At 40.0% G+C, this 26,816-nt stretch overlaps 2 protein-coding genes across 3 annotated transcripts in view; one reads left to right on the top strand and one right to left on the bottom strand.

Annotated features, from left to right (window-relative positions):
- Positions 1-3,942, bottom strand: part of SKP2 (S-phase kinase associated protein 2) — a 28,613-nt gene extending 24,671 nt beyond the window's left edge. The window contains exons 1-2 of the mRNA XM_024578522.4: positions 3,630-3,942; positions 2,867-3,138 (exon numbers count right to left, since the gene is read on the bottom strand). Coding sequence (XP_024434290.1) covers positions 2,867-3,138; positions 3,630-3,673 — 316 coding nt within the window. The 5' untranslated portion in view covers positions 3,674-3,942. The remainder of the gene's footprint in view (positions 1-2,866; positions 3,139-3,629) is intronic.
- Positions 3,943-3,980: 38 nt separating this feature from the next.
- Positions 3,981-26,816, top strand: part of LMBRD2 (LMBR1 domain containing 2) — a 44,102-nt gene continuing 21,266 nt past the window's right edge. The window contains exons 1-9 of one of the 2 annotated variants that reach the window (XM_024578429.4): positions 3,981-4,187; positions 12,961-13,186; positions 13,442-13,539; positions 15,402-15,497; positions 18,341-18,508; positions 18,903-19,113; positions 23,675-23,749; positions 24,812-24,925; positions 25,239-25,422. In XM_024578429.4, the coding sequence (XP_024434197.2) occupies positions 13,013-13,186; positions 13,442-13,539; positions 15,402-15,497; positions 18,341-18,508; positions 18,903-19,113; positions 23,675-23,749; positions 24,812-24,925; positions 25,239-25,422 (1,120 nt within the window). In that variant the 5' untranslated portion in view covers positions 3,981-4,187; positions 12,961-13,012. The remainder of the gene's footprint in view (positions 4,188-12,960; positions 13,187-13,441; positions 13,540-15,401; positions 15,498-18,340; positions 18,509-18,902; positions 19,114-23,674; positions 23,750-24,811; positions 24,926-25,238; positions 25,423-26,816) is intronic. The other variant, XM_024578428.4, reaches the window with a different exon arrangement.

Here is a 26,816-nt window from a genome sequence, read left to right as displayed (position 1 = left end):
CTTCCGCACACTCACCCCGAGGGCCAATCAGACCTGTTCCAGTTCGGGGTGGTCACATAGTTTCTATCTTCCAAAGTAGACAGATAAAGAGGATTCAGTTGCCAGATGTGAGCCTGGCTTAGGGCCTTGAGGGAGAGACTGCAGGGTGAAAAACCAAGGAAAACTCATAGTCCAGGACCACTGTCGTCAGATCTCTACATAAAGCAGGCATGGCCTGCGCTGCCCTAGCCCTGGCAGAGCCGTCGGCCACCTGTCCTGACAACGGCACACAAAACTCCCTGGAATGCCGATGCAGTACGCTGGTGGCCCTGGCCCCTGGAGGCCCACTGGGGATCCTCCACACCAGCTGCCCTCCTCCTACATCACTGATTTCCCTCTCTGCCCCACCCCCACACCAACGAACCAGTCTATCCTGTGTGCGGGTCCACAGATGTACAATGTATACTCTTACTTCCTTCCCTGCCTCTCCCTTCTCACTTCAGACCTCTAATCTGAGGTCAGATTTAACGACCCAGTCCTTCTCTGGCTTCCTACACACAGGGAGGCTAGCTGCCATCTTCTGCTATGAGCTCCTCTTATTGTGTCTTGTCTTTGCTCCTCAGCTTGACTTGCAATTGCCTAGAAGCCAGCGACTGTCCCTTAATCTTGTTCAGTTGCCAGAGGGCCTTGCTTAAAAAATGTCTTCTTAATTCACACCTACGTGTGTATGAATGTGGAAGGACACACAGCAGTCACACTCTCTGTTAAAAGCTATCGGCACTGCTCCTTTGGCACGAAGTGTCTTTCACTGATTTGGGTGGTCAAGCACCAAATGGCTAGTGCTGCATTCCACACACTACACAGAGCAGAGACGTTAAATTCTGAAGAAAAACATCCCTGATACTAACAGGGTCAGACTAACACTATTAAGGACAAAAGAAAAAGGGAAGTAGCCTCCCAAATGGATGTCAGAAATGTCGCTGGCCAAATTAATTGGGTTTACTTCTTATTGAGTGTTATGTGCAGTCCACATGCTAACAGTTTCACGGGCATTCTTAAAAATAATCTCTTTTTTTAAAGCTTTATTTGTTTTTACAGAGAGGGGAAGGGAGGCAGAATAAGAGAGAGAAACATCAATCGGTTGTCTCTCACACTGGGGAGCTGGCCCACCAACCAGGCATGTGCCCTGACTGGGAATCGAACCAGCGACCATTTGGTTTGCTGGATGATGCCCAACCCACTGAGCAACACCTGTCGGGGCTCATTAGGCTTCACAGCAATCTATGAAGTGAGTATTATTTGCCCGTGTCACAAAGAAACGAAGGCACAGACAGCCCGAAAGACTAGTAAACAGAAGACGGAGATTCAAACCCAGATTTGTCTGACTTCACCATACTCCTTTACTGCCTTTCTAATTCAACTCCTGATGTAGATTCCAGACCATAACGTAAAGATTCTCTTTCCTAAAAAAAGGTTCAAAAGCCAAAAACCCCCAGGTTTTTTAAAAAGAAAAACAAGCAAGCAAGCAAGCACCTCTAGGCTGATCTACTCTCCCCTTTGCTCATTCTGCTCTTAAAACATGGCTTTCTTGTTGTTCCTTCAATAAACATGACATGCTTCTGCCCCAGGGTCTTTGCACTGGTTGCTCCTTCTGCTTAAGGCTCTCTTCAGCAGGATATTTGCATAGTGCATTCCTTTCCCTCTTTTATGCCTTTCCTCAAAGCTCACTGTCCAAGGGAGGCTTTCCATCAGTACCCTGTTTAAAATTTTCATCCATCTTCCCACTCCAGGATCACCAATCCCTCTTGGCTTGTTCCAAGTTTGTTGTTAGCTATAGCACTTAGCACATTCTAACATACTGCATATCATATTTGTTATGTTTATTGTGTCCTCTCTCTAGTGGGAATGTTTCTGTTTTGCTCATTTCTGTTTCCCCAGCACCTAGAACAAGGTCAAGCACATAGTATACGCTTAGCAAATACTTGCTGAATTAATATCTTAAATGACTTACTAGCAAGAAAAACTGATGAACCCAGGTCAATGCACTACATTTACCCTATGGCTTTGAGTACTCTTGTGGTTCTGATCCACTCTGGGAGGCACCTATTCACCTGTCTGAGAATAGGAATGGAAAGCTATTAAAAGGGTAATGATATGGTGGGTTCTACATTTCAATCAGTCCCTCGTAGCTCAGGGGGATTGGTCTGGAGAGGATAAGGCTGGAATGAGTACATTCTAGTATTCAGATAAGAGATGATTGACAGCTTGAGAAATATGTAGGAGATGGGAAGGATGATTCAGTAATTGGTTGGATGTTGGGGAATGGTGGGAATATGACTGACCTTCCGGTTTTTGGGTTGGGCAACTGAACACATAATGCTAGCAGTAACAGAGACTGAGCATAATAGAAGAATCCTGTTTGGGAGTGGACCTGGTTAAGTCTCCTCCACTTAAAGTTTATCTTCCACTTTAGCAGTCCTTCCACAAGTAACTGACATGATCATGGCAAAAAGCTCAACCAGGGGCGCAAAACAGCAGAATATAAACAAAAAGAGTCCTGTAAGATCATTGCTTATGTTCCCATTCATCAGCGGCACTGAGCTGGCCTTTGAGCAGGCAGATTCCTCTCTAAGCAAAAAGGCAGGAATGCCTTCTCATAGGTTGAAATTTCAGATAGGTTAAAAATCAATTGTACACTAGGAGATATATACCTACCAAGATTCCAATAGACTTCATTGACAATGAGTTGTTCCATTTCTTTAGAAAATAACTTCAGGATTTGGCGTTTTTTAAAGGGCCCCTCCCTAAAGATCCCCAAACAAAGGTTTACCAACAAAATAGTTCAACCCAGCCCTTGGTGACTGACAGTTTTACCCTCATACCTTACCTGGAAAGCTCTCTCGATTTAACTTGGGTCTGCGGATGATCACAAAGTCCTTGTCATTCCCTTTGCTCTTCAGCCGTTTTCGTGGGGGGCTCTGTGGGTGGCCCAGGTTTGAGAGCAGTTCCTGGGGAATATTTTCACTGTCCACCTCCTCCTTCTCCAGGGCGGAGACCCCCATTCCTGAGAGCAGTTCCGAAGTCTTGCTAGAATCCCATCCCCATGTGAAGCTAGTGGTAACGTTGCTAGTCTGGTCGGGTATCTCCTGGAGGTGTTTCCTGCAAAAATGCACAATAGCCCCTTTCCTTTGAGGAACACACCCATAGATAATTCGTAGGCCTAAAGGAAACTGCAAGTTATGCAATGTAGAAAACTTTCACAGCAGCTAACAGAACTGCATTTTTTACATGCCTACTGCGAGTTCCCAAGAATGAAAGGGAAAATAACCGAACAAATCCAAAAGGCTTATTGCTTTACGGTCCTGATTATGCAGGCCTCAAAGATTTCTTAAGGTGGAGGGAACAGACAAGGAAAGACAGAGAAAGCACACAGCGATTTCCAACTATAGCAGGAAAGACGATTACAGACAGATAAAACCACACTCTGATTACCGAACTAAAGCATTCATCCATCCACGCTTTCCCAAAAAGGGACTAAGAAACCATTCACATTACAGCATTAGCAACAATTTTAGTAAGTAGCAATATTCGTGGCCTAAATGAATTAAGACGGTCCATTCACGTTCTGCCCCTTTTTGTAATCAGTTTACCGGTGCATGGCGTCCACTGATTCTGGGATTTTAAATGCGTGCATTAATTGCAGACTTGCCCGCCAGCTAGATTCCCGCTTTGGCGCGCGGCGGTCCAAGGGCGTGAGGCTCAGGCCCCCAGCAATCAGCCCCGCCAACTCCAGCAACGTTCCATCCCCGCCGCGCGCGCGGGGCTCTACTACTTGATCTCCGCGGCTGCCGCCTGCAGCCCCGCTACCTGCTGGGAATTGTAGTTTCTGCCCTGCCTCGTAGTTCGCCTGGCTCTCTACTACTTCCTTTCCCGGCAGCTCAGCCAGCCTTCGAGATACCCACAATCCCCCGCGGGTGCGGGCCCGGCCCGCCCACCAGGTAGGCGGGGAAGCGGAAGCGGGCGGTGCTCCGGCTGACTCGGACTTGTCGGCCGCGGGACCGGGATAGGGCTTTGCTTTCCCAGGAGCCCGAAGGCCTTCTGGTGACCGCCACCACAGTCACGTCGGAGCGCAGGTCTCAGACCCTGTGCCACTGTGGCGAAGGCGGAGTTTCCCGGTCCATCCAGACGCTGTCTGGCGAGATCGGAAGGTGAGCCTTGGGGGAGGCGCGTGAAGCACTTTCGGGTCTGGGGTCTGGGGCCCATCGCCGGTGGCAAGAGAGAGGACCCCGAGAACCTCGAGCGGCGGCCGCCCCCGTCGCAAGGCCCACGTCCCCGGCCCGCGAGTGGAGGCGGTGATCCGGAGCGCCCGCCAGGTGAAAGGCTGCGAGCCGCGGGCGTCGCACCTGCTCTTCCCGGTGCCCGGAAGCTGCGGCCCTTATAGGACCGGGTCTGTGGACTGGATCCTTTCGTGGTCTGTGGAAGAGGCACTACGCTTATCTCACAGGCTTGGAGGGAGGGTCAAATCAAATGAGGCGTGTGACATAGTTTTGTAAATTAAAGCGCAGTTCGAACGGGAGGCGGTGGTTTAATTAGGGGAGCAGGAAACCGCAGTGGTTCCTGCTGGGTGTAGTGGGAAAGGGGCGCATCCCCTTGCAGCCTTAACGAGGCTTATAGGTGCCAGCACCGGAACAAATAAGGTGACTGTGCTTGCAAAGGGCTTTACAGTGTGCAACGCTAGGGCCACCAGCACAGCCATTCTGTTGCTTTCGTTCTACCCGCTGCGTCTCGTTGCCTTGCCTCCTATGAGGGAGCTGCTTTTAGCCTGTCTCCCCAGGGAAGAGTTTGGAGGCGGTTAGAGTAGAGAGTGTGCCATGTTCCAGGTAGGATGACCACGCGAAATCCATTGTGCAAACTACATTATAACCGTGACCTGGCAAAAAAGAGAAAGAGAGGGGGAATAAATTGCAACCCCTATAAAAATGGAGGCAATTTATTAACAAGTAAGCAGGCCAGCATCATCACAAAAATTACATCAGTACGCTGTATGACACACCTTCTTATTTTAATGATTCACTTTATACAGGAATTAAAACTCCCTTGCCCAGGTATGAGATATTTTTCATGCCTGGTGCTTAGCTTGAAAAGCAAATACCACCTCTTGACAGAAATGTATTCATGCACCTGTAGTTTGCTTGAAAGTGGGTGAAATTGGTGTAAAGAAGGGATCCGTTCACAGATTGATTTGGATTGATACTAGGCTGAGAATAACTAGGTGGAATGTTCAGAATTCATTAAACCGATGTTCTATGGAAAATATTTTTAAATTCAGTATTGTGATTTTCTTACATAAACTTACCTTTATGTTACATTGATTAAGAGGAAAGTAGTTGCCTTAGTTTGAAATTACATCCTCTTCCTTAAAATTGCAAGTCATTAGAGAAGATATTTTTAACAAAAAAGTTGTAGTCTTGAGGAAAGTGAGCAAGATGGAACTCACAAGTTAGTGGAGGTGAAAGTATAAACATGAAAAACTTTAAAATACTATGATGAGAATAACATTTTGAACTATAAAGTAATTAGGAGAGGCCATTTTAGATATAGGTCTTAAAGGTAGGAAGGTCTAAATTATAAGATGGAGAAATATTTTTGTGGTAGGGTTTAGCTGTAAATGCTTGAGAGCTAGGGAACAGTTCTGTTCTCAGAGAACTCGTGAATTGGTGAACATGAGGTCCTAAGGATGACTTCAGAGAGAGCCTGTCAACTTGGAAAATCAGTCTTCAAATTCTGGAGTAGATATTTCCCCACTAGTTTGCCCTGGTAACAGAATGCTTTAGCTTGCTAAAATGGGAATATGTTTTTTCTGCATTCCTTCTAATCATGGCTTTTCTCTCTCTCTCTCTCTCTCTCTCTATATATATATATATATAAAATAAAAGTTTAAATTGGTACGTGTGATTCTGTTTGATACAGGGAATTCTATCCACTGAAGACTTGAAATTACTAGCTACATGCTGATAGATGTCTCATGTTTTGAAGAACTGCCTTGTGATTGCAACTGATGTGGATTATTTTATTTTCCTGATTAATTTTATTTATTATTATTTTTTAAATTTTACTTACTTATTTTTAGACAGAGGGGAAGGGAGGAAGAGAGGGAGAGAAACATCAATGTGTACTTGCCTCTCATGCGCCCCCTACTGGGGACCTGGCTCACAACCCAGGCATGTGCCCTACTGGGAATCGAACTGGTGACCCTTTGGTTCACAGGCGGGTACTCAGTCCACTGAGCCTCTCCAACCAGGGCTGATTAATATTATTCATTTAATCTTACTCAGCACACTTGATGCCCCATTTCAGTGAGAGGGGTATACCATATTTCTACAAGTAGAATTATTAGCTCATTATCTAGGACAGATGAGCTATATACATGTATTTTTTATACCTACAAATGACATTGAAGTGAGTAATTTCTGGTACTCTTTAGAAACTTCAGATAGAATACAAAATGACTTTGTAAATTGGGAAAGTGTTTATCATACAAAGGGGGAAGAACGTGGTTATAAGACGAGTGCACAAGAGGGGCCAAAAAGGACTGGAAATTACATTTGACTATAAGCCATGTCTGTGTTCAGTAGTATATTTGTGTGCTTGAATATTAAATATGAAAAAAGAGATTCTATTGAAATAGAAGGGGTTTTTCCTTAGCTCCATCGCAGCATGAGGTAAATCTTAAGATTCCTTTAGTTTTTTCAAATGTTATTTAGCTTAGGGGAACAAAAGACTAGGAAGGGTTCTTTACCAATTCTAATTTTCTCTGTTTCCTTTTCCACTTTTCCCATGTAGGTTAGAGTCATATATTATCTAAGTAATGGCAGTCTTACCTGCAAGGTAAAAAGCTTAGTTAAATTCTGTGTTAAACATAACTTTCTTAGCATTCTACCTGAGGGAGTAATTAACAGCAGAACGTTTGTAATTCGTTCACTATGAAAACTGAACAAAAGGAATTACTCAAACAGTTTGAGTTCCATTGAGAAGATATGTCTGGACCGGAGAAGAGACTGCACGGGATCCTAACTGTGAGCCAGGCTCCGTAGTCAGGCTGTCTGGGTTTGAATCTCAGCTCTGAACCTCGCTGTGGTTTTCTCCTTTATTGAACACGGATACTAACAGTCCTTTCTTACTGGGTTATGAAGTTTGATTCAGTAAAGCATGCTTGGAACCTAGTAAACTCGCACTAAATGTTGACTCCTCCTTTGTTTAAAAAAATATTTTGTTATTAGGAAGGATTCTAAGGGCTATTCTCTAATTATCAAAATAAGTCTTACAATCTCTTTGCCTAAAGTCTTTAAGAATCCATTACAATTCCACTTGTTTTCTTCTTACCTGGTTACATGGTTGCTACCTGTCCCTCTTCTGCCTTGCCAAAGGTGAAACAGTTTTTATGTGTCCACCTTTCTTCAGAATGGCTTCTCATACTTTGGAATTTAGTTCACCTGGTTGGTTTGCCAACTCCACTATGGCTCCTGAGCATTTTGAAGTGGGGATGACATTCTCTTGTGGTAGTCTTATCTGTATTCTGAGTTGAATTCTCCCTGTACCTGAAATCTTTAAACATGAGAATAACAATTATCTTTGGAAATGTAAATTTTGATTGGGGGGTAGAGAATTGTTGACTTTTATCACTATGTCTAGTTTTGATTTTTTTTCATTATTAGGATCTCGAGTTGGCTCCTACTTACTATTTCACACAGCTGAGTGGAGAGACATATATAAGTTAACACAGTCTGATTCTGATGAGTCATTGGGTTCTATTTAGAAATGTCACTCAATTTCAGTAGCTTAGGTTTTGATGAAATTTTTGCGTTCAGTGGCTAACACCTCTCTCCCCCTCAATCCCTCCTTTCCTTCTTCTCTCCTCTTTTATTTTCTTCCTTCCTTCCTCCCTTCCTTCTTTTCCTTATCTCTTCCTGTCTCTCTTTTGGAAAATATTTGGAATGCTTCAAATTTTAAAATTGCCTTAACCTCTAAATTTTCCACTTAAAGTGTTTAGCCTGGAAAATCATTATCAACCATAAAGTACTTAGGAAACAGTACTCCAAGTCAGTAACATTAACATGTAATTATGAAAGACATTTGAAAGTAATATTGTACAATATCTTGATGATTGGTAAAAGATTGAGTTGGATTTTAAATGTTCAAGATTTTCAGAATCGGTATTTGAAAGGTAGACTATGCCTGCATAACAGGCACTGAATCTCGTTGAATGAATGAATTAGCATTTTGATTTTGAGTAAAATCTACTTTTACTGTTGTGGTGTTAATGCCCACCTATGAAAGCTTTACATCTCTTTATCCTTTCCAATCACAAAGGACAATTTTGATTTGCCTCCAAATTTTGTCCCTTAGCCTAAACGTGTTTATACTTGAAGAATATTATTAGAAAGACCATCGTTGTGGTCTGAGGCCTATTGCGCCTTTTGCCTTCGAACAGATTTGAGCACAGCTGGCCACGTGCACAGTTCAGCAAATGACCCATTTCGGCCCCTTCTGTCTTGTGCGTACTCCTAGAAGAATGGCACTGTCTTTCTGCATGTCAGGTGCATCTCCTTGATGTGGCTCTGAGAGGTGGTGTGCCTCTTCACAGCGGTCTCCTGAAGGGTGTTGGGTTGCCTCGCAGACCTAGGGAGGTAATCCCTATTTGTCAAGTGAGGCAAGGGGAGCAATTTCTGCAAGGGAAGGTCAGTTTTTGTTTTATATGAATGAGGAATGACAGTGGACCCGGGATGTGGGAACCACAGATGTGAAGCAAAAAGCATAGTGTTTGTGGAGGAGTAGGGAGAAAGAACATAGGGTAAAGCTATGCTTCCAGACCATTGAGGCAACTACCGTATTTTTCAGACTATAAGACACACCTTTCCCCCCAAATTTGGGAGGAAAATTGGGGTGCATCTTATAGTCCGAATGTAGCTTATCTGGTTTGCTGGGGATGGAAATATTATGTTATTTATGTTATTAACTATTTTACCATATTTTTTGCTTCAAATTTTTTTTCCCTGTTTTCCTCCTCTAAAAGCTAGGTGTGTCCTATGGTCCGAAAAATACGGTAGTTATTTTCTAGAAGCACAACATATGAAGGAGATGGAGATTAGCAACAAGAATTTACTGAAGACCTGCTTTGTGTCCAGAATTCCTACTTGGTGTTTTACTTTTATGTCTCGATTGATCTTCATAGCAACCTGTGTGGGATGATTATCCTCATTTAACAGTTTTAATTGCATAAAGTTACATAGTTATTAATTAGAATTGGGATTGGGGACCAAGGTTTACCATGGTATAATAAAACATTTGTATTTTAATTTTAGATACTTAATAACACCATATCAAAAACTTTCATTTTCTAGTTGCTATATGTTTTATCTTCGTATTACTATGTTGATTTTTAAATAATTTTATAATAAAAAAATAATGCACGTTCATTGGTTAAAAACACACGCAAGAAAGCACAAAGAATAAAGTAGAAGTCATCTGTTTACTCCTGTGTGACAACCATCGTTAGCATTTTGGGTGTGTTTTGTATATATCCTCCCTCAGATCCCACCATGTCCCTTTGACATCTGTGAAGTGTTCTCCTGGATCTCACTTTCCCCGAGAAGGGTGGGACCGGTGGGCTCCTCCAATCACTGTCTGCGGTGGGCTGTTTCTGTGAGGCAGTCTTGGCTCTGGTGTAGATCTTGGCTCCAGTGGGCTGTGGCCAGGTCAGCAGGATTAATGATTCAAGAGGCAATGGACCATGATAAGACTAGTGGGTAGTTTTAAGACTTCCTGGACTATTTAGTACAAACATTTAAGTTGGTTCTGTGTTTTCATGTTTAAATAATAGTGCTGTAAAAGGTAACATTGTAGATAAATTTTTGTTCCCATTTTGGTTTTTCTTTAAGTCAGGGATGTCAAACTCATTTTCACCAGGGGCCACATCAGCCTCATGGTTGCCTTCAAAGGGCCGAATGTAAATTCAACTCCTTAACAGTTAAGAAGTAGTTACATTTATGTAGTCCTAAAATTATTTTGGCCCTTTGAAGGCAACCACGAGGCTGGTATGGCCCCCAGTTAAAATGAGTTTGACATCCCTGCTTTAAGATATTTCAAGAGGAATTGCTAGGACCAAAGTTACGGTATGTACCCTTTTAAAGGTCTTCAATACATATCACCAAATTGCTGCCATCTCTGGCAATGAGTTCTTTTTTTTAGTAAGCCAAACTTGAGTTGATCAATCTTTGTTTATTTTATTAGGTTTTAATTGACAGTTGTTTTATGAACTTAATATACAGATGACTAAATCAGATGGAGAATAAGGTATCCTTAGCTTTGAGCAGAAAGTTATTCAGCTGAAATAACAAAAACAGGCTCTAGAAGTTCATAAGGAACCTTGGAAAGTGCTATTATTCTGGATTGTAAAACAGAAAAACAATTCCTCACTTGAATTTAGGTGTAAAGTCAAGATACGGATTTTGAAACTATTACTCTTCTCATCTCAGGTTAGAGAAAGCCCAACTTTCATCTCTAATTTCATGGGGCCCCTAGGCCTAACCTTGTGTCATAACAAGGCAACAGGAGTTCAACCTGAACAGAAACAGGTACTCTGCTAAACTGAATAATAGGCCCATAAGGATGTCTCACTACCGAAATCCTTGGAACCAGTAAATGTGACTCGGTTACATAGGCTGACCAGTGAGACCAGATGAGCCTTTAGAAGCAGAGCTTTCTCCCAGCTGAGGGCGGAAGAGGAAGTCATTTCTAGAACTAGAAGGATTTGGCAAGCATTCATTGCTGGCTCAGAGATATAGAGGGTCTCTTGCAAACACTGGAGAAAGGTCTCTAGAGCTAAGGGCAAAGGCCAGCTGACAGCCCACAAGGATCTCAGCCCTATAACCATAACAAACCGAATTTTGCCAGCAGCCTGAATGAATTTAGATTCGTTCCCAGAGTCTCCAGAAAGGAACACAAACCTGCTGACTCCTGAATTTCAATGTTGAGAACTCAGTTGAGCCATATGGGGCCTGGATATCTGACTCACATAAACTATGAAATACGGGTGTCATTTTAAGCCACTATGTTACAGTAACTGCTTATGACAGCAGTAGGAGACTAATGAGTACGGGAAGAGATGAAACAAATCATGTCTTTTTCACCAGAATATGGGATTCCTAATTCTGTTCACTCATCTATAACATTTTAAAGTACTGGCAATGAAACCGACAAAAAACTGAAACACTGTAAAAAAAACATATATTATTAGCTAGTTGCAAGTTTATAACTGTGATTTTGTGGTTCGCTTATGCCCATAATCTTACCACCTATTATTGATATCTGCATGTATATGATTATTGTCTTACTCATTTTATGCATGTTATGTAAAAATGTGTGTATCTATTTTTCAATTAATGTTACGGTAATGTAATAATGTTATTAAATCTTAATAAACACCATTTCAGTAATATTCTATCACTTCATTCTGTCATACTTCATTTAGCATTTCCTTGGCAATCTCTGATAGTCTTTTTTCTATGATCGTCACCTTCCTTGCACTGGACAATTTCAGACAAATTCCTAAAGTAATTTTCAGGTATTATGTTAATGCATATTGAATAATATTTTCTTAAGAGCTAGATCTTGAAGATGGTCATGGTTTTCCTTAGCACATCCCACATCAAGCTACTGCCTAACCACTTCATGTTGTCTTAGAAATAAGATCTGACTCTCTTTCTGTGGTGGTGTAAGTTTTTTAGTAGATTGTGAAATTTGAAATTTTGAGTAATGAACATATTTTTAAGCCTTTTGAATTGTAGTAAGTATTTATAAAATCAGTTTTGGATTATTATAACAAGTTTTACACTGCCTTTGAAGTCAGCAGTAATTAAAAATAGTATACAAGTATACAGTAATGTTTTTTATTCATTCACTTACTTATTCAACAAATATTTTTTTAATATCTACTATATGCCAGATACTGTATTAGAGACTTGAGATATAATACCGAATAAAATTGACTAGTTGATATTTCTCTCATGTTGATGCTTCTCTTCTTCTTTCTCCCTCCCTTCCCCTCTCTGTTAAATAAATAAATAAGTAAATAAACTTTTAAAAAATATCTGATATCGGTTTTTACAAAGGTGAAAATTACATACTGCCTTCAGTTAGCAAGAGTAAATTACTTTATGAGTAGAGATACAGCAAATAAAGCATTTGCTTATGTCTGTATTACCAGCATTTATAATAAAAATATTTTTAATGTATGACTTTATTCAGTAATCATTGATAAGTTTTTATACATATAAAATAGGTAAAGTAACTTTCTTTAAAGAAAATAAGATTTATATAGACCAATGGAAAGTGATAAGTATATTTTGTGACGCAGTAATGAATTAAGAGTTTCGAGTTCTGAAAGCTGTTAGACAAGATTAGCAGTGAAGAAAAGTACTGTTTCACGCAGTGGTCTCTCTCCATCTCTCTTGCCATCATCTCTCCCTCCATCTCTTTTACAGAATTTTAAGTAATGGGTTGTGGGTGACTTAGAAACTTTATTTTATAGAATCTCTAACTCCCTAGGATCTAGTCAGTAGCATGTTTGTGTAAAATGTTTTGTTGGGATGTATAACATTAAGGATCAAGCTCCAAATGACTCTGTATTGAAACTGTTCATATCTAGAATTCTTATTTTGTACTGTTTTTAGAAGTGATGTAATCTTTGTTAAGATGCCTTTTTTCCTGGAGATATAATTTATGTAAAATTTTAAGATATGCTTTAAAAGTAAGATATTAAGAACTTGAGGGTAGGAATTATCCTTTTCATCTTATTTGTAGTCCATTGTAAAGCCTGACAGTTTTCCAAAGAATTTATTCATACATTAATAAACAATATTTAGTAAATTTCCAAGTGGTCATTTCCTGTATTAATACTGCATTATTTTTTTCACTTTACAGATATGACCCAGCCCTGCACGTGAATTACTTTGGTTAGAGTGAAGATTCAATAATGAGTGGTGCAGCTTTGGGACTCGAGATTGTTTTTGTCTTTTTTCTGGCATTATTTCTACTTCATCGATATGGAGACTTTAAGAAACAGCATAGACTTGTAATTGTTGGAACACTACTAGCTTGGTATCTCTGCTTCCTTATTGTCTTCATACTGCCGTTGGATGTTAGTACGGTAAGAGGTGAAACTGATTTTCAAAATGTAAAAGACAATTGTAATCAGCATGTTTGAGATATGTTAGGTCCCAAGACAGTTAAATTATGTAAGGTTATACTTACATTTTGAATTTTGAATTTAACGTTAATTTGATCACTAAAAAGCATAACCAGGAAGGTAATTTAGGACAGATAGGTTGATACCCTCCAATCTCCCTTAAGTGCTTGGTAACCTTTTGATTTTCATTTTTAAACTGTGCGTTCATTGCTTTAGACGATATACAACCGGTGCAAACACGCCGCTGCCAACTCAAGCCCTCCTGAGAGTAGCAACGGCACAGGACTGTACGCAACTGCTACCCCGGCTCCGAGGTACCCTCTCTCTCTGTGTTTTTCTCTCTTCCTCCCTCCCTCCCTCCTTCCCTTCCTTCCTTCATTCTTTCCTTTCTTCCTTCCTTCCATATTGTAGAAGCCAAATTGTTTAAAATTGTCAGTTTTTAATCATCTGGATTTTATATTTATAAAAGTTTATGTTCATTCTTTACTCACCCCTCCCCCCACCTTCATCCTTTGCTAGTAGACTTTTAGTTACATTTTATTCTGTTTAAATTTAAATCTTAAATAAGTTTTAAATATTTATTGGTGCACAAGGCCTTTCAGTAGATGCTAATGAGAAACTTGGAGAAGCCCTGATTCTTTAGTCCTGGTTCTACCCCTTACTAAGAATGTGACTTCCAAAAACTGTTTTCCCCGCTCAGCCACTCTCTGAGCTATAATACGGGGCATGCATTTTCTCTTTTGCCTACTCTACAAGGGTGTGTATTACAGCACAAGGAGGTTATTCTGTATCTGGGAATATTCCTTTCATATTGCACATCCTTTGAAGTTGTTACAGTTTTACAAAGAGAATGAATAAAATTCAAATTATCAAAAGGTTATATTGAATTCATATCAAACTTCCAAGTGAAAAAAATACCCTAATAAATGTTTCTGTGTGTGTTTGTTAACCTTCAATTCAAAGGTGAATTTTTTATTTCAAAAAATGTTAAACACGTTTTAATAAGTGGGTCTTACTGAGAAAATAATGTGGGAGATAGGAGAGAAGTATATGTTTATGTTTGTACTGCGTACTTCCTTCCACCCACAAGATACGCTATTGAAGATGATCTAAACAATTCGTGGCCAGTATTAAAGTAGACAGCAGCTTATAGGACAAAAACATTTACTTATAAAAGATAAGATCCAGCAGAGAAATCTCATAATAGAAAACACAAGGTATGGCAGACTTTCTTAAGAAAATTTTGGGCTAACATTAGTTTTCCATCATTGATTTCAATGCTGTCTCTTAGTTTTTTCATTGAAAAATTATCAGTTCACTTCTGCTCATAGCAATTGCCTTCCAAATAGAATTACAAAACTGGCTAGATATGTCTAACTTCTGGCACCAGGGGTTATTTTGTTGTTCAAGTATACACCAGCTTAGATGAAAAAAACTAATAAATATTGATTATAGTTTTTACCAGTGCCTTAAGTAGTATGTGCATGCTTTTTATGTGGCTTTTATTTTACTTTTTAAATATAACTTGAGTAAGGGTAAATTTAAAATATAGATACTCCCCTTTGAAGCATCATTAAAAATTGGATATAGATCAGCAACTGTGGATTATTGGAAGCCCTAGGACTGAAGGATACCCCCACAGTCTAGGAAGACTGACTGTTAATGGAAGAATCTGTGGTCAGACACACATATCATCAGAAAATTCAAACACACTTATGTTTAGGTGCTGGCATGTATCTCCACAGGAGCTATGCTATAGTGGCTGAGTAGTTAGCATTCTAATTTCCAGGAATTAATCACCTAATGTCTTTCTCCTCCCTGCTCCCCGTACCCCAAATAACCAACCCCACAAATGGGGTGAGTGTGTTTTAAAGACAGTCATTGATTTTAAAGGTAATCATATCAGAGGTTTAATTTCACGACACATTCGTTTTTAGATAGTTACATTATTAGTTATTAAGTGAACGTTACATCCTCAAACTGTGTTTCTCCCTTTGTGTATGTTTGTTTAGTTTGACAATCAGCTTTGGATTTTAAGTTTTATATGAAATTTTATAAGTTGGAGTCAATAATTTAAAATCTGAATGTAAATAAACTGCCATATACAAACTGATTGTATAATTCATTTAATTAGTCATCACTTATGTTTAATTTTCTTTAAATTGTTATTCAACAGCCAACATCCATGTTTCAAGCCATGGAGTTACATTCCTGATGGAATCATGCCAATTTTCTGGAGGGTAGTATATTGGACATCACAATTTCTAACATGGTAAGTGGTAGTAAAGAATAAAATTTTTCAAATTCTGGCTAAAGTAAAAAGAGAAGTGATTTTTTTTCAGTGAACCTTCATATTTTAGAATTTACTCATGTCACTTACCGTTTCTCTTTAAGTTTTTATCCTTTGCCTTTCTGCTTCTTCAAGTCTCTACCATCTTAAAAGAAAAGCAATGAAAAGAAAAAACAAACAAGAAAAAAATAGAATAAATAATTTTCCCTGTCACCATTCCCTTCCAGTTACTGCTTTCTCTCTTGACCTTCAATTTGACAGGCTTCTTCCAGTCCCATCATTGTGGGAAACTGCTCTTGCTAAGGGCATCGTTGTTCCTGGGTCCTGGTTTCCTCAGCCCAGCCGTCTGCATTCCTTCCTGGGCTCCATTTCGGTGGTCCGTTCCCTAACTGTGAACGTTCCCTGGGGTCCCACGTTTGGCCATCCTGTTACCTGGCTCTCCCTGCCCAGCTTTCGTTATAGCCATGCTCTCACTGACCTGTGTTGCACTCCAGATGTTTCTTTCTACCCACTAGAGCTTCGTGTTTCTGCTCTGCTCCAGACTCACACTTGACTGTTCACTGAGCATGTTAGAAACCCTGCAGACAACGGAGCTGTAAAACGAGAGGTCTTCAGCTTTGCAAGAGAAAAGTCCTGCGGCAGGGTGGGGTGGCGCCCCTGTGAGCTGACCTTCGTGGAACTCAGCTCGGGGGCCCCGCCCCCCCCCCCCACGCTGCCAGACTTTGTTTCTGCAGCCTGTGTGCTCTTCGTTCTGCGCAGCGAGTCTTTCCACTCGCTTCAGGCCTCTGCGGTGCCCTGTGTGACTCTCTCACCCCAGAAACACTGCCCTCTCCGCTTGAAGGTCTTCACTTTCTGCCTCACAGGAAAAATAGGAGTCATCAGATGGCAGCTGTGTGAGCGTCTCACCAACAAATCGCCGCTCCTGCCTACCCATCTTCCCTTCCTTCCCCGCCAAACGTGGAAGAGTCGCTATTAAAATTAACCCCTCTTCCTGAAATACGACCCATTCTCTTCAGCCCTTTTTACCTGTACTCACCTGTATCTGAGCAAAGCGTGCACAATTCTCTCATCCTTAAAAAAAAAAGAAACAAAAAGTCTCAAGTTCCGACCCTTTCCGGCTTTCTATCTTCCACCTCAGTGATCTACTCCTTACCACAGTTAAATTGTTTTGGAGACTAATTGAGGTATAAACTGGTATAGAAAAGTGCACAGATTGTGTTTAGTTTGATGTTTTTCGAAGTGAATACAGCCATATAACCAGCACTGAGATGACGATAAAGAACTTTAACAATGTCCACATGAAACCGGAAAAGCCGGCATTTGTGCTGCCTGTCACCTGCCAGACCCAATGAGCAGAGACAGGGACCGAATCTTTATGGGCGCTTTATTCAGATGGCCCACAATCTGAGAAGATGGTAGGTTTGTACCCTAACAGACCATCTTACATTTCCTTTCAAGCCAGCCTTTTTATAAGGGGGCAGAAGTGTAGGTGAGGGATTTGGCATTCAGGAAGGAGGTGGATCAGATAAAAGCTGCAGTCCGGCAATTCCCCTAATATCCTTCCATCCGCTGACCGATGATTTTCTTCATCTGCGTCCTGTGTCCTGTCTCTCTTTGGAACACAACGGCTTGGATGCCGCCCTGATTGCTTCTGGTCTCTTCTGGAGCACAAAGGTCAATTGCTTGTGGTCTTCTGGAGTTGGGGGGTGGGGGAGGAGGGCGCGGGGTGCCACACCTGCATACTTATATACTTGGAAGACTCTTTTGTGTTGTGTTATATGTATTGGTACCCTTTCATGTCTGTAAAATATTCTATTTTTTTAATGTATCATAGTTTATGCTACCCAGCCAAACTTCTTAAATTGTCTGTATTTAGTGTATTCATTTCCTCACTGCTTACTCTTTCCTCAACGCACTGAACTCTTTCCTACCCCCACTTTTCCACTCACACTCCCAGGTTCTTAATTTACTTGACCTCTTGGCAGCGTTTGATTCTAATTGTTCTCCGTTTCCACTTTAAAACACATGCTTCCCCTGGGTTCTACTCCATACATCCTGCTGAGTTTTCTTCCATGCCTCCCTCCTGTTCTGTCAGTCTCCTTTGCTGGCCTCTCCTCCTCCTGTTTTTCTGCTCTCCTTTAAAAGTAGATATTTCTCAGGGGTCAGCCACAGGTCTTTGCTTCTCATTCTACATACTCACCCTTCCAGATCTCACACTGATTTGTTTCAGTATCATCAGTGTGGTGATGACTCTGGGTATGTGTGTGTTGCTAATCCTGCCTTGATGCTGTGTAGCCAGCTACTTCCTGTGCAGCTCCTTTGGGATGTGTCCTGGTGCTACAAAATCAGCATATTGACTTCAGTTTCTCCCCTCCTGCTCTTTACCACACAAATAGTTCCAGTTTTGTTCCCTTTAAGACCATTCTTCATGCTGACACTTTATCAGTCTTTAGAAAACTAAAATTTGATCATGTCTCCTATCTGTTAAAGAAAATGGTTCCTCTTTATTCTTTGGATATAGTCCGAGCTCTTCATAAAGGTTTTAAAACCTTTTTTTTAGACTTACAGTAAATCACTCACTGTCGTATTCTCAGACGGTCATTGTGATCGCCTTTGCTCCCATGAATATGCTTTGTTCTACCCCAAATTTAATATTACAGAAATATTCAGTCCCCTATTTTAGTTTGTTTGGTATTAATAATTACTCAAATTTTTTTGTTTGTGAAAAGAACTATACATTATAGTTGAGATTCACATACTTCTGGTATTTTGAGATTAAAAAGATATATCAGGTGTTTTTAATCATTTTTTTTCCACCCGTCCAGGATCCTGTTACCTTTCATGCAGTCCTATGCAAGATCAGGGGGCTTTTCCATCACCGGAAAGATCAAAACTGCACTGATAGAGAATGCAATCTACTATGGCACCTATTTGCTGATTTTTGGAGCGTTTTTAATTTATGTAGCTGTAAACCCACATTTGCACTTAGAATGGTAAGAAAAATCATCTTCTTAACATTGTTTCTTTGTATACTTCCATTTTATAAAATTAATTTTTATCTCACATATGTAGATAAACACATTTCATCAAGAAACACAAGTTATATGTCTTATAGATTCCTCAGAAAATATCTGAGTAATTTGTTTTACTAAGATGGAAAGTAGGGAAATACCTGAGTAATCCATATTACTAAGATGGAAAATAGGGTATACATTTGCTGTTACTAAAAGGGTAGCTGAGGATACGAAGGTCTAATTTTTTCATGTAAAATGTTAGCCATCCTTTAGGGTGGTGGTTTTCTGAAAAACCATTTAACACTTGTTAGTTTGATTTTACCTTTTTGTGGGAAAAATTTTTCTGTCACAGCTGTCTACTTCTGTCCCTTAGGAACCAGCTGCAGACAATTGGGATAGCTGCTGCAAATACCTGGGGCCTGTTTCTCCTTGTGCTGTTGTTGGGGTACGGCTTGGTGGAAATTCCTCGGTCGTACTGGAACGGAGCAAAAAGAGGTTACCTCCTTATGAAAACTTACTTTAAGGCAGCCAAATTGATGACAGAGAAAGCAGATGCAGAGGAGACTTTAGAAGATGTCATGGAGGTAGGCAAGCTTATCCTTAGAGTCAACAGCAAGTTGAGTGTATCTCCTTGTGGGCACATAGGGAGTTCATTGTCCTTGCTAACACCTTGAAGGACTTCAGACTATATTTCTTGGTGTGTTGCAGTTCTTAAGAACGTCTCATCCATTAGGATGGCTTCTCATTGGCGGTTCAGCTTCCTGAGAGGTCATCTGCACCTTCTAAGAGTCGGGAAATATACTCGCCAGTGTAGGGCCATGCTTGTTGTCTTTGGGTGAATTCTAGAGTGCCCTCTTTTACTCTCGAAAGTTTCTGGGGTAGATGATGTTATATGGTTACCCTGACAGAGTGGGAGTGAAAATTACGGATCACAACACACTTCTTGCTGAAAGTTTAACCCAGAGTGATCCCACCACGTCTGGAAACCTCTTTAGGGAACAGTTTGCGTGGGAATTTGTGTCAATAACTCGTTTCCTCTTAATTACTCTAAGTACCCTTAATAAGGCACTTCTCCTTACTTGTGAAATGCAGATGACTTGAACTAACTTCATCAAGTTGTTGAAAGTGTAAATTTCAATAATATACACAAAAACATAACAAATTATAAAACTTTGCTGTTATACAATTGGATTATTGGTATTAAGAGGGACTATTGTAGTCCCCTCACGTTGTGCTCTTCCGGGAAGCGTGCTATACTGATGATGTCACCCTCCGCCTTAGCCTCCTGCTGGAGGCCTGGCATTCACGTTGGGGTAAAGTGCAGAGCGGTTTGCCCGGCCTCCGGAAAAACGACTGGGCCCACGCTTAGCTCTCCGCCCTTATCTTTAGCCTCTGTCTTTCTCACGCCGGTTGTTTGCTTCCTCAAACTTAATAATGGTGATGATAATTGCCAACAACTGTATAGACTTACTTATTTACTAGTGACTTTCTGAGAAATTTACATATGCTAATACATTTAATTCTCACAACGTTATGAGGGAGAATTTTTTTCAGTTCCCATTTTATAAGTGAAGAGAATGAGTTACACTGAGGTTGTTTCCCATATTCATGTAGCCAGTGAGTGATAGAGCCAGGCAGTCTGCCTTGAGCTGATGCTTTGACCGGGATGGGCAACGAGGAATCGTTGCCACCGAGTGAGCAGGGAAGAGACGTGACTCTGGGGTCCAGAGCTGTCAGTCTGAGGGAGATGTGCGGAAGGAAGCACGGAACCAGACAGGGATGGTCTACTTGGAAGAAAACTTCGGGTACACTGGTTTGAGTACATCTTCTAACAGACCCCAAAGTTCAGTTGTCTTTTCTTATTGTACTAGGGATTGTATTTTTTAGCTATCTGTAAAATCTTCTAAATGCAGTTTTATAAAAACCATTTAGTGTTTTTCTGTTGCTCTCTGAAGTGAATGTATACTACATCTGTGTATCTACCTATTACTTTTCTTTGGAGCATTAATAAAACTCATATGTCATGTCAAGCTATTCACAGGGTATTTGCCGCATGGCCAAAGATGTCACTTCTATCTTTTATCGTTGTTGTTGTTGTTGTAACATCATTAATAGTTTAAGCAGATACAATTAACTAGTGTATTAAAGTTTGAAACATGTGAGGCTAAGGTTCAGTAAACTTACGTCTATGAGATGTGCTCTGTCTCAACATTAAAGACCACGTTCTTAACACTAGTTAGTTATTTCAGAAAAGCATACCAACTGACTGTAAATCAAGTCAACGTCCTATTAATAATGATTCGACTACTTTATCACGACATACATAGATTTTCCCAACATTTCTATAAACTCAATCAGGAGTTCCCCAGATGCATTTATTTTATAACTGCTACTGTTAATCATCATTCATTCATTTCCTTCCATTACCTCTCCTGTGCCCTGGATTTTTCTCTTCTCTCCCAATCCTCTCTGTTCAAAGACGCAGTTTAGTTAGATAACTGCCAATTTCCTGACGTTAGACCATAGGATAGGAGCACACAGATATACAAGGAAAATCTCGGAGGACTTCAAGAAAGATGTAGACAGCAACACACTTGTAGTAGGGGATCTTACCACCCCAGTGTCAACAATGGATAGATCTTCTAAACCAAATAGTAACAAGGATGTTGTGGCACTTAAATGACGCACTAGATCAAGTGGACGTAACTGATACATATAGAGAGAGAGAACCCTTTGTAATTTTTTAAGGTAGAGGATTTGGAGAGGGGGAAACAGCTACTTATTTATGCTGAGTCCGCCTGTCCGCCTGGCTGCATGGGTGCTGTCTGACCTGCCTAGTAGAGAACTGATTAGGCACAGCGATGGCAGAGCTCCAGGTTATGTTGTTCTATATGATGAAAATAGGCTGATGTTTTAAATACTTTCCACACTTTATAACAACTATGAACTTCTGAAGGAAACTTGTAATAAATACAGCAAATGTAAATAGTTAACTGTTTCAGTACTTACTTTAATGTGGTTAAAGAATGCAAAGGGAATTTATATGTCCAACGTAAGTATATAGGCAGACTGTGTAGTTTACATTCAAAGTTTTGCTAACAAGTCAGTGGAACTTTAGGACAGCTTAGTCATGGAAAAGTGTTGTATCCTGATGCTTCAAGCACCTTTTAAAACCCCACGGCTTGTCCTGTTGCTCCCGTGTTTAGGCCTCACTTGTTGACCTCAGATGCCCTGTTAAGGACTTCTGCTGCGATGGCTGAAGCAGTTCTTCTGCCTGATCAAGGGCTTTCGCAGGCCCCGCCTCTTCCCAAGTCACACTGGACTTGTCTTAGTTCCTTGAAACTCTTTGTTCCTTTCTGCCCAAAGGCCTTCCTACGTACCGTCCCTCCATCTGGAGTATTCTTGTGCCTTTGATGGGCTGGCTCCTCATGCTTTTCACTGTGGTTTGAACAATCAGTTCATCGCAGTCTTCCACCCTAAATTACAGAGCCGTTCCCTCACCATTTCACTTTGAAGAAGGTGTTTTCAAACTCATTAGACTAAGCTCCTTGATAGGAGCAAGGTCTTTTAACACACATTATTCAGAGGGTCTGCATATTTAAAATTTTGATGGATATTCCCAAATTACCTTCCACATTTTACTGGGTATAGGAGGACATGTTTCCCCACAATCTTACCTCATGACCTGATATCTTTTTTAAAATAATTTTGTAAGAAAATTGTTCTCATTTTAAAATTTATAATTGTTTTTAGTGAGCTTGAATATCTTTTCATTTATCGTCCAGTTGTATTTCTTTTGCATCTTTCCATTTTTCTGTTGATTTGTAAGAGCTCTCCGTATATTAAGGATAGTGACTTTTTGCATATAAGTTATAAATATTTTTTTCATAACTTTGTCGATATGCCACATGGTTTCCCTGCCTCCAGTTCTGTGTACCTTAAGGCCATTCTCCACCCTACAACCAGAATGTTCTTTTCAATATTCTGGTCAGTTCTCTTTTGCCTCCTAGCCTTTCATGTGCTGTTTATTCTGTCTAGAACAGTGGTTTCAACTTCTTTTTTTTTTTTAAGATTTTATTTATTTATTTTCAGAGAGAGAGGAAGGGAAGGAGAAAGAGAAGGAGAGGAATATCTGTGTGGTTGCCTCTTGTGTGCCCCCTACTGGAGACCTGATCCACAACCCAGGCATGTGCCCTGCCTGGGAATCAAACCGGTGACCCTTTGGTTCACAGGCTGGTGCTCAATCCACTGAGCCATACCAGCCAGGGCTGGTTTCAACTTTTTAAAAATTTTATTACTATTATAGAGTATTACAATTCTTTTAGAACTATGGTTCTAAAGATCCCTCCCTCTAACCCCTTTATGCCTTTCATACTCATTAAATTGCTTATGTAATTATTTCATCACTAGACTCTAATCTTAGTTGAACATCTATAACAACATGTCTTCCCACCCCACCCTCTACTAGGGATGGTGGTGACCTTACACAGAGCACAGTGCTGGCCTGTATGTAGTGTGCTCTCAGTAAACATGGCATGAGTCATTAGTGGTGACGCAGTGGAGCTGTCTCCCACTGTGAAGGAGCAGGTGCCCTGTGACGTTGGTAACCTCTCTGCTTCCTCTGGTTTCTTCCCTGAATTTTAGATAACGAGATAATTCAGTTTGATGAGCAAGGTGAGAGGGCACAGCCCTATTCTTTCAGGATTGCAAAATTTGATCCCTTGTGACTTTTTTATGTTTATCTTTGTGTACCAAGTAAACGAATGACAAGGGAGTGAATCTACAGAGTAATACAAAGTGTGAGGGTACAGAGAGAGCTGTTCTACAGGGTGGGGCAAAATAGGTTTACGGTTGTGAGTAAGCAAAAGTATTTTTGTATTGGCATTTATTATTGTATTACTTTCCATATGAACAACTATAAACCTACTTCTGCCCCACCCTGTACAACTTTGTATAGGAGGTATGTATTTTTCCTTGTGTTCTTAAGAACTTGTATTCAGCTAAGGGAACTTCATGTAAATGCTAAGTAATTTGGGTTGAAATCAAACTTGTGAGAATATATATATTTACACCTAGAGCAGTCTCATTTGAAATGTTCCAATTTATAGAAATGGAAATATTTTAATTTTTCTCACTGTTGTATAGGAGGTTCGTAAAGTGAATGAAAGCATCAAGTATAACCACCCATTGAGAAAATGTGTTGACACAATACTTAAAAAGGTAATTAAATCATTCGCATGTGTTTGCCTGTGAAATAAAGTTTCTATATTGTAAGTATGAAAACAGCCTGTAACCAAAGTCTTCCCGACTCCTTTTCATTTTCTTGGAAAGATTGACCATATAAACCAGTAGTAATATGTACATAGAATTTGTCCCTTTGTTATTATAAGTTAAACATTAATTATTGGCCGTATTCCATGACACAGTGGTGGAGATGGACCCTTACAGTGTATAAAAGTGTCATTGAATGTGGTCACTAAAGGCGTATTTCACATACTGTAAAATGCATGGCACTTTGAGATATTTAACACATATTTAGTAAGAAGCCATACCATTAAGGTTTGATGTATTGTTATTGAATTAGGAATATCCATATACTTCCAAAAATGATTATTCACAACACGAGTTCCCCGATTATCTTCTCTGTAACTGTGGAACCACTGAGCTGTCTCTCTGCCTGTATCTTAAATTTACTGTGCTGGTGATTAGCTAGTGTTCCGTTCAGCTAAGATGATAGTCATGAAAGTCAGTTCTCTAATCATTTCTCTTATATTTGTTACCTTTTGAGACCTGTTCAGGGAAGTTAACTAACTTGCCCGAGTTCATATAGATAATAAATGACTAACAGGACAGATAACTTCAAATCATGTATTTGTTTCTCAGTTCTATTCTTTTCAAAAATTCAACATCTTCAATTTGTTGTGATTCTTCTTCATTATTTAGCTAGGAACATCGCTGACAGTTTCATTAGGTGCTTACCTGGACTGATCCTCTCAGACACTAGTTGCTTCATATAGGTGAGCAGCCCTGCCCTCCCCATCCCCGCTGGTTACTATAGCTGAGCACGAAGGTTCATGTGATGCAGTGAGGAGAAACTCAATGCATCTGTTAAAACATTTTCAAGAAAATGTCATCAACTGAAATTCCAGTTACTTAGAGAGGACAATAAGAAACATACTTTTGAGAAAATTAGAAATGCCCAAGAATGAAAGATTTGTAATAAGAATAAAATTTTCATCTTTTTGCAAATAAGATTTCTACCAGTCTACTTGTTCCTTTTAGTGCCCTACAGAGTATCAAGAAAAAATGGGCAGGAACATGGATGATTACGAAGATTTTGATGAAAAGCATAACACCTATCCTAGTGAAAAGAGTCTGGTGAAACTGCATAAACAGGTAACTTGATTACTGGGAACCGTATTACTTACTGATATTCTAGAATTTTAACCACTGCCCACAAAAAAGGAATTCTGAATGAAATGTTTTTAACTCTGTGTTTCCTGACAGGGGTGCTGCTGGCACTTGGGGGAGGGGATTAGTCGCTGAACATAGCACTTACATTACAGAATGGTAACGTCCTTGGCCCTACGCAGGAAGTGCCCCTCACAGTTCCCATCGTTGCAACAACGGAAACGGGCTCCTTAATGGGGCGTCGAGCCACTGTTGGATCAGAACACTGGACAGACGTATACACTGTTCTCTTTTTTAGGTTATTTATTCAGTTCAGAGGCATCGTCGAACTCAGGTACAGTGGCAGATTCTTCTGGAACAAGCATTTTATCTAGAAGATGTAGCAAAAAATGAAACTAGTGCTACTCATCAGTTTGTTCACACCTTTCAATCACCGGAGCCAGAAAATAGATTTATCCAATATTTTTATACTCCTACAGTTGGTATGTAATTTGATATAAATTTCAAAGTTTAATGATGATAATTTTTCTTAAGAAAAATGTATATATTTTCACCAGTGTGGAGTTGAATTGTATTTATATTATTTGACTTATGCTATGTGGAAATACTATGTATCTGATAAATTCCCCCCCCTGCAAAAAACTATTTTCCTTGTCATATATAATGTATCATTTTGCATGGTTATTTCACAGATAACCAAAATTCTGTGCAGAAATATATGCAATATATCAAGCATATTTTGTATATATAATACATACTTAAATAATTAGTATTCTAAGCAATTTTACATCACAAACTTGGGTCTCTCCTTAATTATTTTTTAAAAATTTATTTATTTATTTCAGTTGTCCCAGTTTTGTTACCCCCTTTGTCTCCCTCCTCCCTGCACCCTTTACCCTCCAGCACTCCTCCCGCCACTTAGTTCACGTCCATTGGTTGTGTACGTAAGTTCTTTGGCTTCTCCATTTCCTATTACTGTTCTTAATCTCCCCTTGTCTATTTTGTGCCTACCTATGATGCTTCTTATTCCCTGTACCTTTTCCCCTGTTCCCCCTCCCCACTGATAACCCTCCATGTGATCTCCATTTCTCTGATTCTATTCCTGTTCTAGTTTGCTTAGTTTTTGTTCTTGTTTTTTAGGTTTAGTTGTTGGTAGTTGTGATCCTTCATTCTTGACATACTACTAAAATGTTCCCCTAAGAAGTACTCTTTGATTATTTACATTTATTAGTCTATTTATAAAACCTACACTCAAGAGTGATAATTATTGCCTTCTCCTTTATGATTATATATCACACTTTAATCACTGTTAACAAATTTAGTAGGAAGAATTTAATGAAAATACCAGTGTCATAGTATCAAAACTTCTGTATGCTTTAGATATTCAAACAGATACTCAGGTTCACTTGATTCTCTTCATGTTTGACCTTCAGTATGAAGACATAATGGTGGTCATAATAAATATCTCAGAAATCTTCAGTGAAGAACTTTAATTAAATGAGGGAATGTTGTGACACTTGTCTTTATTCATTCAACAAATATTTGTGCTCTTACATGCTATGTATTGTTGGTGCTTGGAATATATCAATGAATAGAAAAGACAAAAATTTCTGCCCTTGTGCAGTGAGAAAAACAAGCAATATACAATGCACATAAATGTATAAATAAGATGCTGAGTTGGTAGTTGGCTTTAGAAATGGGAGCTCAGAGGGCAAATCTGGTCTGCAAGTGTAAACTGGGGTGTCGTTAAAGGACAGGTGGGCCATGGGCCTGGACAAAATCAGCAAAGAAGTGATTGGGGTGGAGCAGGAATAATCTGAGGACTAGGCGTGAGGCACTCCAGAATTCAGACATCAGGCTGATGAGGAGGAGCCAG

This window comes from Desmodus rotundus, chromosome 1, assembly GCF_022682495.2.
Source record: "Desmodus rotundus isolate HL8 chromosome 1, HLdesRot8A.1, whole genome shotgun sequence".
Classification (NCBI taxonomy): Eukaryota; Metazoa; Chordata; class Mammalia; order Chiroptera; family Phyllostomidae; genus Desmodus; species Desmodus rotundus.
This window is presented reverse-complemented; position numbering and strand designations above follow the sequence as displayed.